At 49.3% G+C, this 15267-nt stretch overlaps 1 protein-coding gene and 1 pseudogene across 1 annotated transcript; one reads left to right on the forward strand and one right to left on the reverse strand.

Annotated features, from left to right (window-relative positions):
- Positions 1-6620: 6620 nt before the first annotated feature.
- On the reverse strand, positions 6621-12226 carry npm3 (nucleophosmin/nucleoplasmin, 3). Its single transcript, XM_056292141.1, has 5 exons — positions 11926-12226; positions 11601-11686; positions 10288-10407; positions 10104-10197; positions 6621-7401 (listed from the first exon to the last, which is right to left on the reverse strand). The coding sequence occupies exons 1-5, from the start codon at positions 11996-11998 to the stop codon at positions 7298-7300; spliced, it is 477 nt and encodes a 158-aa protein (XP_056148116.1). The 5' UTR covers positions 11999-12226; the 3' UTR covers positions 6621-7297.
- Positions 12108-14742, forward strand: LOC130122575 (X-ray repair cross-complementing protein 5-like; annotated as a pseudogene).
- Positions 14743-15267: the final 525 nt, after the last annotated feature.

Genomic DNA, 15267 nt, shown 5'->3' on the forward strand with positions numbered 1-15267 from the left:
GGCTTGCACCCCTCCATACCCAGTAACATCAGATCTGGAGCAGACCAGATTTGGAAGTTAGTAGAAATGGATGAATGTATATACAATGTATTGGTTTTTTTCCCCCAGTCCACTATTATTTGTTTTTTCTCATGGGAATGTCTGTCTCTTACTCTCAGCTACCATGGATACATTTTTTTTTATTCTGTAAAGTTCTTTCCCCCCCCCTTTATTTCGGTCCTTAAACACTGTTACTAGTGTGCTGCCCTGTTTTGAATTGTGTGTTTGTTGTGTCCTGTTTTGCAAAAATAAAAATTGTTGATCACAAAAAACAAAAAAAGGAACGCCTGCAATGTCAAATCCTGTATGGACAGCTTCATCTGGGCCGTCGGTCCGCAGGTGGTCAGAAGAAGCGATACAAAGACCAGCTAAAAACATCACTGAAGAAGTGTTGTATTGACCCCTTGAGACTGGAGTAAGCTGCCATAAATTGTTCCAACTGGCAGGAGATCTGCCACAGAGGTAAAGAACAGCAGGAAATGGAGTGGAACGTGGAAGAAACAAGAGAAAAGACTAAGGAGACACACAACCATGCCTGCCCCCACTATCTCAGACTTCATGTGCCCAACGTGCAATAAAACTTGTGGATGGATGGATGGCTTGCATTTGGACTCCACAGTCACCAAAGAACACACCGTTAACGAGGAGGGATGTCATCATCGGACTCAATGGACCACTAGCAAGCAAGCGTGTGTGTGTTTATTAGAGCAGGCAGCATTCCACCAGGCACCACAGAGGAGCAGTTGCATTACGCCAAAAAACTCTACGACTCAGCCTTCCACCGAGACACCGGTGAACGCATGAACCTCATTGGACACATGTCCGTCCTTCCAGGTGCCAGGCGGTATGGCATGGCATCACTGGGTTCATGCAGCAGTTCTACAGGCGAGCTGGGCCATGTGGTTGAACTGAGAGTTCAGAGGGGGACAGTGGTCATAATTCACATTGTGCTCCTACAATGATGGCACTAAAGGAGGGTATGAGGAGTTTATGATTGTTTGTGCATTTGGGGTGTGATGCAGGACGGTACCAGCAGTGGTGGTGTGGCAGTGGGTGACCCAGACTTTCACCTGGTCAGCTAGTATACCAACCACAATGCCACCTCGCCTGTCTACAACATGTCGGTCACAGGAGCAGACAACTCTGCCATTATCAAAAAGTGAGGGACCAAGGCGCTGCATACACACATGAGCTGTATCGATGCACAAGTTTGGCTGCTGTTTGATTAAAACCAAAGCTGTGACCTGAAAACTGTTTTAACATATGAGGCATTTGCCTTGTAACCCACAGCACATTTGTGACTTAGTGGAATGTATGGTTGTCTCATAGTGGTGCACGACCAGTTATCCGTTTTCCAAAGGAACAGACTTGGTTTTTAATTATGACATTACTTTTCTGTGCTAACAGGCACAGTAGTGCCACAGCTGTGTGGAGCTAAACCTCCACACAGGTATGGCCTCGATGATGATGGCACATCATAAAACTGTCTCTCTTAATAAGGGTTGATAAAAATCACACTCGGGTGTTCACTTCATTTTAGGTGTGGTGTTTTTTAAAAAAATTCTTTTGAGTGGGCGGCACGGTAGCACAGTGGTTAGCACGGTCGCCTCACAGCAAGAAGGTCCTGGGTTCGAGCCCCGGGGTAGTCCAACCTTGGGGGTCGTCCCGGGTCGTCCTCTGTGTGGAGTTTGCATGTTCTCCCCGTGTCTGCGTGGGTTTCCTCCGGGGGCTCCGGTTTCCTCCCACAGTCCAAGGACATGTAGGTCAGGTGAACCGGACGTACTAAATTGTCCCTAGGCAGCCTGTCCGGGGTGTCTCCCCACCTGCCGCCCCATGACTGCCGGGACAGGCTTCAGCATCTCCGCGACCCTGAGAGCAGGATAAGCAGTTTGCATAATGGATGGTTGTATGCAGGGGTGGTGAAGGCAGGCGTGGGAGGTTGCCGCATGTTGTTCCATCAGTCCGGGGCCCTGTCTTCCTAACGGTTCCATCGTTCCCCGATGAAAACTAACCTCCAACAGCGTATGTAAACGTACCTCTCTCGAGCTAAGCTACCAGCCGTCCCTCTGCCCCTCTTCCACACCCCCCTTGTTGACCGCCGCCCACGGATCCCCTCCCTGCGTCTGCGTGTGGGAGGCAGGGTTGTGTACTGGTGAGAATCTGGCGATACGATACGTACCACGATACAGGGTTACGACTCAATATACCGCGATACCGTAAGAAAGGCGATATATTGCGATGTCATAGGCCTGTGTTCTTTGTGCTTACGCTACTTACTGTCTCAGCTTACGATGTTACGTTGGAGTGGAAGAGTCAGATGGCTGAAGATAGATCGCAACCCTGTTGTCTAGCGGTCGTGGGGATTACACACAACACGACATGTTTGTCACGAACCTTTACGTGTAAACGATTAAAATCGATATTGCAGGGTTGAGAATCGGTACAGTATCTTACTTTCTTACACCCCTAGTGGGAAGCCGGATGTGGGTACGTGTCCTGGTCGCTGCACTAGCGCCTCCTCCGGTCGATCGGGGCGCCTGTTCGGGGGGGGGGAACTGGGGGTGGGGGGTAGCGTGACCCTCCCACGTGCTACGTCCCCCTGGTGAAACTCCTCACTGTCAGGTGAAAAGAAGCATCTTGTGGCTCCACATGTGTCGGAGGAGGCATGGGGTAGTCTGCAGCCCTCCCCGGATCGGCAGAGGGGGCGGAGCAGAGACGGGGACGGTTCGGAAGAGTGGGGTCATTGGCCGGGTACATTTCAGAGAAAAAGCGGGGAAAGAATCCCAAAAACCTGTGTAATACGATGGTGCGCTTTAATTTCCACATTACCCCCCCTCCTCCCGATCCCTCATCCTCTTACCAGCAAGCCTCAGCGATCAAGGGCATCACGCAGGTGGTCATACCCCGTGTTACCATGGCAGCCCCTGGCATGAGTGAGTTACAGCAGGTGTCATCGCTTCATTATCCTCGTATGGACATCTGGCACTCGCTGCCAACCTGTTTAGCATTCCCTCCATCAGCGTCCCCCATACCACATTCGGCCCCAGTCATACTGCCCGCCATTATGCAGATGCTGGACAAGAATAAATCTATGCAGATAAGTTGTGCGTGTGCGTGTGTGTGTGCGTGTGTTGTCTCAGAGTACAGCTCTCACAGAGACCGGCCCCTGACAGCGGGGTCCTGAAGTTCTCGGTGGATGCTTGCGTCGGCTTGGTTTCAGCTGTAGCCAGGTGCCTTGCTCACTGGGTCCATGTAAGGAAGGTGTTTCACTTCTCCCTGTGAGTCGCCTGTTCGGTAGAACCAACAAGAAAATTGATTTCTATTTTCGTTCCTGTCTTTTTTCTTCTTCTTCTTCTTTCTCGGTTTAGAGGAGCACGTCTATGATGGCCTGGCGGCCTGTCCAGGGTGTCTCCCCACCTGTAGCCCAGTGACCGCTGGGATAGGCCCCAGCATCCTCGCCACCCTGTGTAGGATAAGAGGTTTGGATAATGGATGGATGGATGGAGGACCACATTCTCCATGTGCCTTAGCAAGTGATGATGGTGGGAGTGATGTAAGCAACTCGATGAAGATATTCGATCCGATGCGTTCTCGTCTGTCTGTTGGAGAAGGTTTGGGGAAATATTGGGACTTAATGCTGCATTTCCAGTTGTGCGGTCCGTCACGTCTTGTCTTGTGTGTGTCTGGTGTCCAGCCGGGCCTCCTCTGTTGGAGATAATCGCTTAGAGTCACCGATAAGTGTTAGAAACTCTTACAGGAACAGTCTTAACACCAACAACCGAGAGTGGAACGCTTATTTCTACTCGAGCTCTCTCAGATGTTTGGAACGATCGTGTAGAAATAGACTCGCTAGCCCATTGGCTAACGAGTCGGACCCTTTAGTTGACTGGGTTACCGGTTAGCGTAGTCGCCCGTGGTGCAGGCGACTCGGGTTCGCTTCCCGGCTGTGGCGGTTCCCGGCTGCCCCCCGAATTCGCTACATCGGTGTCACAAGTGGGATGGTGAGACCGCGAGGCCACCGGAAGCACGAGCGCCCAGAGGCGCGAGGGAGCTGGTATGCTGAAGCGTGGGGACACACTTCCTGAAGGTGGGGGGGGGGTGGGGGGTAGCGTAACGACCACGGATGCCTAGACTCGCTAGCCCTTGGCTAACAGGTCGGACCCTTAAGTTGACTGGTTAGCGTAGTCGCCTGTGGTGCGGGCTACTGGGTTCGGTTCCCAGCTGTGACGGATTCTCGGCTGCCCCTGAATTCGCTACATTGTGGGGGTCCGACCCGTTAGCCAAGCGAGTCTAGTCGTACGTGATCGCTACAGTGTGTGTGTGTGTGTTGTCTAGTTCCATGGCTGTATCCAAACTGGGGCCTGAGCAGAGGAACTCCATTATGTCTCAATATGGAGACAAAGTGCAAGATGTTTACTTCAACAAGGAGCTATGACCAAACAGTACCGGTTTGGCTAGCAAGAGGAGGGATATCCCTCCATCTCTCCGAGAGATGGAGCAATATTCCTCCATCTCTCCAGGGGGATGGAGCAATATCCCTCCTCTCGCTGGATGAAAACTGCATGTTAATCTGTTGCGTCCCCTTAATCCCTCACTTTTGCTCCCCCGGGTGATCCGGTCTCAGGTCTACATGTGTCATACGTGGCTGTGTTTTAACGGGGATTGAACCGGTGACCCTGAAGCTTTACTAGGTCAGTGTTTGCTGTGTCCTCATTACAGGCACTGCTCCTGCCAGCAGGGTGTGTTTGCTTATCCACACTGGGCGGCTAAAGCGGGTGGCTCAGCCGTGTCGATCCATCCGGGGTCACGTCCACGTCTCTTTGGATACGACTTTCAGTTGTTCCTCTTCTTTTTCTCCCTGACGGCTTATCTGTTGATTTAAGTGGTACACAAGTTCATTCTTCATTTGATTTGAACAGAAAGCTGACGTTTGGATGATGGATGGATGGAAGTTGTGGGCATTGCCTTTTTAAATGCCAGTGCCTCGAGTAAAGCCGTGTTTACGTGCAAGTGACTGACAACAGATAACTGTTATTACAAAAAGCAAAAAGAAAGCTGCATGAATTTGACCTCGGAGGTGAAGATAATCCAAACTGTTGTTCTAGATAAAGTGGTAAACGGACTTCTACTGCACCTTTCTAGTCTGCCCACCACGTGGAGGCCTCACTCACATTCACACACTGACGGTGGAGGCTGCCATGAAGGTGCCAACCTGCTCACCAGGAGCAGTTAGGGGTTCAGCGTCTTGCTCAAGGACACTTCGACACGCTCTCTGGAGGAGCCGGGCATCAAACCAGTGACCTTCCGATTACTAGAAAACTCGCTCTTCCCAGCGAGCCATGCCGCCTCAGGAGCAGTATTACAGTAAAGGCCTTAAAGCTACAGACTGGACAAACTGATCTACTTCTTTCGGCGGCTCCCGTTAGGGGGCGCCACAGCGGATCATCCGTCTCCATCTCTTCCTGTCCTCTGTCACACCAGCCACCTGCGTGTCCTCCCTCACCACATCCATAAACCTCCTCTTTGGCCTTCCTCTTCTCCTCTTCCCTGGCAGCTCCATATTCAGCATCCTTCTCCCAGATTACCCAGCATCTCTCCTCCACACATGTCCAAACCATCTCAATCTTGCCTCTCTTGCTTTGTCTCCAAACCGTCCAACCTGAGCTGTCCCTCTAATATACTCCTTCCTAATCCTGTCCTTCTTCGTCACTCCCGGTGAAAATCTTATCATCTTCATCTCTGCCACCTCCAGCTCCACCTCCTGTCTTTTCATCAGTGCCACTGTCTCCAAACCATACAACATAGCTGGTCTCACAACCATCTTGTAAACCTTCCCTTTAACTCTTGCTGGTACCCTTCTGTCACAAATCCCTCCTGACACTCTTCTCCACCCACTCCACCCTGCCTGCACTCTCTTCTTCACCTCTCTTCTGCACTCCCTGTTACTTTGGACAGTTGACCCCAAGTATTTAAACTCATACACCTTCGTTACCTCCACTCCTTGCATCCTCACCATGCTGCTATGTTCCCTCTCATTCACACATAGGTATTCTGTCTTGCTCCTACTGACTTTCATTCCTCTTCTCTCCAGTGCATACCTCCACCTCTCCAGGCTCTCCTCCACCTGCACCCTACTCTCACTACAGATCACAATGTCATCCACAAACATCATCGTCCATGGAGACTCCTGCCTGATCTCATCCATCAACCTGTCCATCGCCATTGCAAACAAGATAGGGCTCAGAGCCGATCCTTGATGTACTCCCACCTCCACCTTGACCCCATCTGTCATTCCAACCGCACACCTCACCACTGTCACACCGCCCTCATACGTATCCTGCACCACCCCTACATACTTCTCTGCTACTCCCGACTTCCTCATACAATACCACACCTCCTCTCTCGGCAGCCTGTCATATGCTTTCTCTAAATCCACAAAGACAAAATGTGCCTCCTTCTGGCCTCCTCTATACTCCTCCATCAACATTCTCAAAGCAAACACATCTCTGGTGCTCCTCCGTGGCATGAAACCATACTGGGCATCGATACAGAGAAAATATGAATATGAAAATGGAGCGCTTGTCATCCAGGCATTTATTGACAGACATACAGTGTGCAGTATCTCAAGTATAAATCGACCATATACTTGAAAACAGGACCGCCTGTGTGAGGACAGACTCCTCGGCACGACGCACACGTGTCCGGACAACTTCCAAAACACCGATTCAGCATAAGAAAGAAAACGACTGCATGCAAAGTATGTGCACAACCGGGTGTTTTACGCCGCGTTTACTACAACAACGTGTCTCCACCCAAGAAGACAGAATTCACCGCAAGGGAATCTAACCAAGCCCTGCAGAGACACCACACCACCATCCGACAGGGTTTCAGTACAGTATAAAACACTGAATAAAGATTCATAGCAAAACGTTTTTTTTGTTCCTTTTTCTATTTTAAAACTATGGCCGTCTTATCTGCAGGTAAACAGACCGCCCGGGCAGAGACAGGCCTGCCGAGGTGAGCGTCCTGAGGAGATGCCAGGCTCACGTCAGCTTATCTCTCCTGCAGAACACCAGCTTCGACCACACCACACAACTCCCCCCCCCCCCCACGTGAAAGCCACATATTCCAATCTTCTTCTTCTTCTTTTTTTGTTGTCTTTTTTTATAAAGTGTGTCCATTTATTATAAAAACGTGTCGTGGAATGGCGTTCAGCCCCTCTGCTGACTGAGGTCGCTCTAAAACCCCTCGAGGGACCCTATATCTTCTGCTTCTTCTTGGCTTGTTTGATGGGCACAAAATCCTCTTCTAGCTCTTCGTCGTCCTCTTCTTCGGACAGGTCGGAGTCTGAGGCCACGGAGGCTGCGGGGGGGAAGGGAGACAATGTCAGTCAAAGCAACGACCTCACTGCATACACGATGACCTCACTGTATACGTGATGATCTCACTGTATATGTGATGACCTCACTGTATACACGATGACCTCACTGCATACACGATGACCTCACTGCATACACGATGACCTCACTGTATACACGATGACCTCACTGTATATGTGATGACCTCACTGTATACACGATGACCTCACTGTATGTGATGACCTCACTGCATACACGATGACCTCACTGTATACGTGATGACCTCACTGTATATGTGATGACCTCACTGTATACGTGATGACCTCACTGTATACACGATGACCTCACTGTACACACGATGACCTCACTGCATACACGATGACCTCACTGTACACACGATGACCTCACTGCATACACGATGACCTCACTGTATACACGATGACCTCACTGCATACACGATGACCTCACTGTATACGTGATGACCTCACTGTATATGTGATGACCTCACTGTATACACGATGACCTCACTGTATACACGATGACCTCACTGTATATGTGATGACCTCACTGCATACACGATGACCTCACTGTATACGTGATGACCTCACTGTATATGTGATGACCTCACTGTATACACGATGACCTCACTGTACACACGATGACCTCACTGCATACACGATGACCTCACTGCATACGCGATGACCTCACTGCATACGCGATGACCTCACTGTATACGTGATGACCTCACTGTATATGTGATGACCTCACTGTATATGTGATGACCTCACTGTATACACGATGACCTCACTGTATATGTGATGACCTCACTGTATATGTGATGACCTCACTGTATACACGATGACCTCACTGTATATGTGATGACCTCACTGTATACGTGATGACCTCACTGTATATGTGATGACCTCACTGCATACACGATGACCTCACTATATACACGATGACCTCACTGTATATGTGATGACCTCACTATATACACGATGACCTCACTGTATACGTGATGACCTCACTGTATACACAATGACCTCACAATACATGATGAACTCACTGTATATGTGGTGACCTCACTGTATATGTGATGACCTTACTGTATACACGATGACCTCACTGTATATGTGATGACCTCACTGTATACACGATGACATCACTATATATGTGATGACCTCACTGTATATGCGATGACCTCACTGTATACACGATGAGGCGTTTGCAGCTGCTTCAGCTCAATTAAAACCACCCTGCTGACGATTCCTTTAGTAACCCCCCCCCTTTTCTCCCCAGTTGCATCCGGACAGTTACCCCACTCTTTCGAGCCGTCCTGGTCGCTGCTCCACCCCCTCTGCCGATCCGGGGAGGGCTGCAGACTACCACATGCCTCCTCCCATACATGTGGAGTCACCAGCCGCTTCTTTTCACCTGAAAGTGAGGTGTTTCACCAGGGGGATGTAGCGCTAGGTAGGATCACGCTATTCCCCCCCGCAGTCTCCCCCCCCCCCAAACAGGCGCCCCGACCGGCCAGAGGAGGCGCTAGTGCAATGACCAGGACACACACCCACATCCAGCTTCCCACCTGCAGACACGGCCAATTGTGTCTGTAGGGACGCCCGACCTGGCCGTAGGTAACACAGGGATTCGAACCGGCGATCCCCGTGTTGGTAGGCTTCTAATTCTGGTAACTTCTAATTCTGCAGGAAAAGTAACACGAGGAAGTCCCACAGAAATATGAGGGGTATCTCACGAAGCAGACTTAGCAAATTATTCAGATCATTTCCAAGTGATGTGCGACATCTGACTGGCGGTGTTCTTTCTTTGCCAGCGATAATAAATATGTACGGCCAGATCTGTTCCCCAAACCCACAGTTCAAGTTTGCTTTCACAGAATCGAAGAAATACCACCGGGATTTGGCAGCATCCTTTTTCAGTTATTCGGCTAACTCGCAAATCCTGCTTTGTGAAATACCCCACAGGACGCTGAACCCATGAATGCAAACCAAAGAATAAATTACGGGGAAAAAAAAATAAATCTCGCCATCAGAGCGTACGAGGGTTTTTGTTTTAATTTCCTGTCCATAAGCTTTAAAACCTCGTGGCACTGATCTTCTGTTAAGACTGGAGTTTTTGGGTGTCCGGGTAGCGTAGCGGTCTATTCGGTTGCCTACCAACACCGGGGATCGCCGGTTCGAGTCCCCGTGTTGCACTTTTCCAGCTGTAACAGCCAAGCCAAAGGCTTTGCAATTAATGTCTCACTTTCCCCCCACGCGCACAGACGCTAACACACCAACAGCAGTGTCAACCATGCAAGACAACAACCAGCTCACTGGGGGCATTTAAGGGTTCGGTGTCTTGCTCAGGGACACCTCGACAGTTTTGCCAGGAGGAGCCTAAGGACTGAAATCAGCAACCCTCCAGTTACCGGACGCCCTGCTCTACCTGAGAGCTCCTGCAGCCCACAAGTAACGGCCATCCTTCACCTTCCCATCAATCGGTGTTGGTATGACGCCCAAGTCCACGAATGCACCGAGATTTTGGAGGTGCTGTGCACCTCTGCTACCCTTTGCAAGCCATGGTTACCTGAAAATCCCCTCTCTGTGTACCACCTCCCAAGTGTTTGTTCAACCGTGCTCTAAAACCTATATTACACAACACAGTACCACATGTTTCAAATGAAGAAAACATCCAACACGTTACCAATGAGGTGCAAACCGCTGACAGTGACTGGCCCCGTTCCAGCTTTAAGTCTGATGGTAACTGGAGCCTTCAGCTCAAACTCTCCCAGACTCACCTGAGCAAAAGAGAACAACGGGTAAATCGAGAAAATCCAGACAGTAAGATACTTAAGATACACAAACGGACAGGAGTCATGATACTGTACCATCGGGAGACAGTTGATATGAAGGTTGGCGATAGGCACTGAAATGGTCTTTCCCTGGTGGTTCATGGCAGTCACCTCCACCACGTTACTCTCCTCCTTGGCACCCTCTCCGAGGCAGACCTGGACATCACAGAGCCGAGGTCAGTCTGTGCATTCGGCTCGACTTCGCTTGCAGATTGGTGGGGAAATGTGGCTAATCCAAAATACGATTCGATCGCTTCAGTCATACTGTGCGCTTTGGTCAAAGTTTAAGTAAGGATTGTTGTACCATAAATGACTGCGGTATAGTAATCTCCGGTATGTGCTCCAAGTATGGAGAGATTTATGGATTAAAAATGGTATAGGTACTTCTGCATCAGGATGTCTCACTCACTAAACTACCAATCTGATGTAAAATGAGAGATATTAAGTGATATTAAGGCCTGGCCAATATTGGGGGGGGGGAAATCTAATATCACAACATTTTTGACTGCACACCTCAGTATCAATAATGTGACGACATGTTGTGGAGGACGGGTGGTGGCGTGCATGAGATAAATGTTGAGAAGTGTCCATCAGTAAGGTGGCCATGGTGACCGAGCATGGTGTTCACTCCACTCAGCTGAAACAGTGGCATCAGTTCAGAGAGCTCCCACTGTACTGTACCGCAGCCTTGAAGGCCGGGGAACGGCAACGTTTAAGTAGGGGTGACCGGACGTCCCGGTTTGTCCGGGATCGTCCCGGTTTCAGGCCGGGTGTCCCGAGCCTGTCTTTTTTTGGTGGGCGGGGCTAAAAATCAGTCAGTGTATTATGTCAGGCAAGACAGACAAGCTTGTGAGCACGTGCGGTACAATTTTTAGGGCCCCGGTTTGGGATTTCGAAAATCCGGTCACCCTGCATTTAAGTTATATAACCATACTACGATTCTTATTATTTTTAAAGTATCCAAGATCTATTTTATCATATCGATAAGCAAGTTCAGTGATTGATTGGGTATGGGTTCTCAACACTATGTATAACTAACCCTTTTGGGTTGTGTTTGCTGGCTGATCAATAGTGGCACTGTAGTCCAGGATCACAGGCGACCATGTGCCACGGAGGGCCAAGAGTGGCGTACTTCTCCCTTCCTAAAAGTCACTGACACACCTCCAGCCAGGGAGGGCAGGCTGGGCCCTGCAATCACCCGGGGACAGGGTCTGGCTCGCATAGGAGAACCTGCACAAAACTCCGGGCCCCTCCGCGACACATGCTGCGTGTCGTGTGACCTGAGCTGTGGGCCACGCCCCTCTTAAACACCCCCAAGCATGCACAGAAGTGTTGGGCCCCGCCAGTACCGTTCGTAGTTCGAGGAAGTGCTCCAAGTCCTCCTCTTCGTCCCCTTGGAAAGTGTAGAAGGGTACTTTGGAGGAGAGTTCGCAGCCTGAAAACACAAAAGCCTTTGAATCCTCTCGCCGGTGTTTCACGTGAACAGGTGTGACATGGCATTTGGGGGTAAAATGAAACGTGGGCTACGCCTTCGCCAGTAATTCGCTAGTAATTTCATTCATGTCGTGGGGCCGTAGAGGAGCCCCCCCCCCCACCCCACGTGTGCCGCAGCCTGGCGATAATGGAAGCCTCGGCTGGCCCGGCACGGCATGCTGTGTGTGTACGTGCTCTTACTGAAAAGGTAGTTCTCCAGCTTGGACTCGGCCGCCATGCCGATGTCCGACGACTCCTCATCTGGGTAAGACATTCTGCTCAAATCAGCGGAACTCGGGTTGGATCTGGACACTTAGTGGGCTGGATTGAACCCGGCTTGAAAAAAAAAAGGAAAACAACGGCGCGTCGCGAATAATACGCGTATGCGCTTACGTCATCTCCGTGCGCCGCGGAACGAGGCAAGTAGAGGCGTGTGTTGCCGAATGTCGTATCCCCGACATAACGCGTCTCGCGTCGAAACGTCGCCGCCGCGGGAACGCGGCCGTTCCGATTTCACGCGAGAAAAAACGACAAGTGTGACGCGTGGCTCCTCAAGAGGATCGACACGAGTTAACGGATAAAGAAATGCCTCCTGAAACACGTGTCCACTTATTCTGCTCGCGTCAGTTCACTTATCAATTCTGATTTTGTCTTTTCTGATTTTCACCTTTACTATAAGAATGTTATTTTTGGTTTTCATAATTTTAATCACAAAGACGGCGATGCATTATTTTTTATAAATATGCTTTTATTTTTAGCCAGGTTTCATATACATAAATGTAAATTCTCCAACAGGAAAGCCTCAACTCTTTGCACTTAAAAGAGATGTTGAACAATATATAAGGACCATCTCTACTTCCAAAAACACAAAGGCTTTAAAAACTATCAACATTTGCAAATCTCTGAATCTGTTTACATAAAATATGATCTCACCTTTATTTACTTATTTTTTTCTGTTATTTATTTTTTATCATTTATTTTCTCTTTTGTGTCTTTATTGTTTTTTTTTAATCTTCAATCTATTGTTTTTGTGGTGTCTCGTGTGTCTATTTTGCTCTGTTTGAATGTATTTGAAGTATCAATAAAGTAAGAAAAAAAAAATAAAGTTAACGGATAAAGACTCTCGTAGGAGGGAAAGGGAGAGGAGGTGGCTCCGGCGGCTAAGAGGGGAAGAAGTTTGATCGTTTCAACATTGCCATCCTCACTGACCTCAACACCCAGGTCAGCCCTGACCAGTTGGGTGTTATCATTACAAATATAATGAGAGCTGGCATAGACCTACAGTTCTTCTTGCCTTTCCCTGTGGGAGAGGAAGACGAGGAGGAGGAGGGTGGAGAAGGTAGGGACGGAGGGAACTCAAGTCAGCCAGGCAGAGGGAAGGGTCTGTCTGGGCATCAGAAGAAAGGCCTGGAGATGGTCAAGCAGATCATGTGGGCTTTGGATGATGAGGATGGGTTAAATGAAGTTTACTCCTTCGGTGATGCCATCGAGAAACTCGCCATGTTCAAGCGCATTCAGAAGAGGCCCATGGCTTGGCTCTGTCAACTGACCATCGGCAGCTCTCTATCCATCCGCATTGTTGGATATAAAGCCGTGGCCAGTGAGAAGCTCAAGAAGATATGGATGACTGTTAGCGCTCAATCCAACCGGAGAGATGATGTGAGGAGAGAGACTGTCTACTACCTGGATGATGACAATGAGACGGAGGTGCAAAAAGATGACACCATTCAGGGTTTCAGTTTTGGGAGTGACATTGTTCCCTTCTCCAAAGTAGACCAGGAGCAGATGAAATACAAGCGTGATGGGAAATGCTTTGCTGTTCTGGGCTTTACCAAACAGAACATGATACAACGCCATCATTTTATGGGAAATCAGGTGATGAAGGTGTTTGCCCCCAAAGATGATGAGCATGCAAGTGTGGCACTGTCTGCCCTTATCCATGCACTGGATGAGCTCAAGATGGTGGCCATCGTACGTTACGCCTACGACCGACGCTGCCACCCTCAAGTAGGAGCTGCATTCCCTTGCATCAAACAGAATTATGAGTGCCTGATCTATGTTCAGCTGCCCTTCATGGGAGACCTCAGACTGAGTACATTTCCTTCTCTGGAAAACAACAAGAAGTTCACCCCATCAGAGGCCCAGCTGAGTGCTGTAGATGCACTTATTGACTCCATGATGCTGGTCCAGGAAGACGAGAATGGCGAGCAGGTGGATATGTTTAAGGTTCACCACATTCCCAATCCTGGCTTCCAGAGGCACTTCCAGTGTTTGCGCCATCGGGCGATAAACCCTGGTGCCCCTCTCCCATCTACGGAGCCACGGTTGAAGGAGGTTCTCGAGCGACCGAGGGCAATCAGTGAGCATTCCAAGAAGCCACTAGAAGAGATTAAGAAGCTTTTCCCTCTGAAAGAAGTGGAGAAGAAAAAGCAGCTGAAGACGAGTGCTCAGATTTTTGGAAAAGACTCTGAAGAGCCGGACGCTAAGAAGGCAAAGGTGGACGAAGAAGAGGAGGAATACAACTTAGCTGACATCGCAGAAGGCACAATCACTTCGGCTGGTAGTGTGCTGCATCCAGCTCGAGATTTCCGTTGCTTGATCAAGCAGAAGAATCTCCTGTTCAGAGAGGCCTGTCAACAACTGACGCACAGGATTAGAGCAGTTGCTTGGCAACAAGAACACACACTACTATATGAAATGCATCACCTGTATCCAGACGTTTAGAGAGCAGTCTGTTCAGCTGAGGAATGCTGAGCTGTACAACAGCTACCTCCAGTCCCTGAAAAGGAGCGTTCAAGACAGAGGGGTTGCAGGTCTTCTGGGATCTGCTCGTTCGAGACGCCACGACTCTGATCAGCAGTGAAGAGGTTGAAGGAAGTGACGTATCCAGAGACGAGGCCAAACAGTTCTGGGCGACAGAGGAGAAGAAAGAGGAAGCCGCAGCCCAAGTAGTAGAAGATACTGGATATGTGGATGACTTGCTGGACATGGTGTAAGAACCAAAGCAACGGGAGGTGTCTCCCGTGGACACACGGCCATGAGAGGAATGCAGCCATTTAACATAAACATTACATTGTTTTCCCTTACATTCGCAAGTCATGGACATGCCCGGCCCATAGAGTAACTGTGACTGACTGAGCAGGCGTGCAGCCATTAATAACAAGTCACTCCAAGCACACTGTACTGAAGGCGGTTTGACTTGGCTGTTTTCAATTGGCAAGACACTTGCCGCTTCTCTTTATTGGTGCTGCTGCAGCTGTTGACATGTTTTCTTTTACGTGTCTTTTCAACAGTTCTTATTTCTAAGGCCTATCTCTTTCATAAATAGGTTAGCGTTTCCGTTACTATCTTCTGTTGTTCTGTGCTACAGTAAATTGCTTAAACTCTCTCAAAACTCAGAAAGCAGTACTGCTATGTCTAATACACCGCCGGGTCATTATCTAAGGTGTGGCGTATCAGTACAGCTATATGGCGGCTGGAAAAGTGCTCAAATTGTACTATGTTATTACTGTACGACATCGTGTCCAAGGTGAGCACATTCGC

The sequence above is a fragment of the Lampris incognitus genome, chromosome 13, assembly GCF_029633865.1.
Source record: "Lampris incognitus isolate fLamInc1 chromosome 13, fLamInc1.hap2, whole genome shotgun sequence".
NCBI lineage: Eukaryota > Metazoa > Chordata > Actinopteri > Lampriformes > Lampridae > Lampris > Lampris incognitus.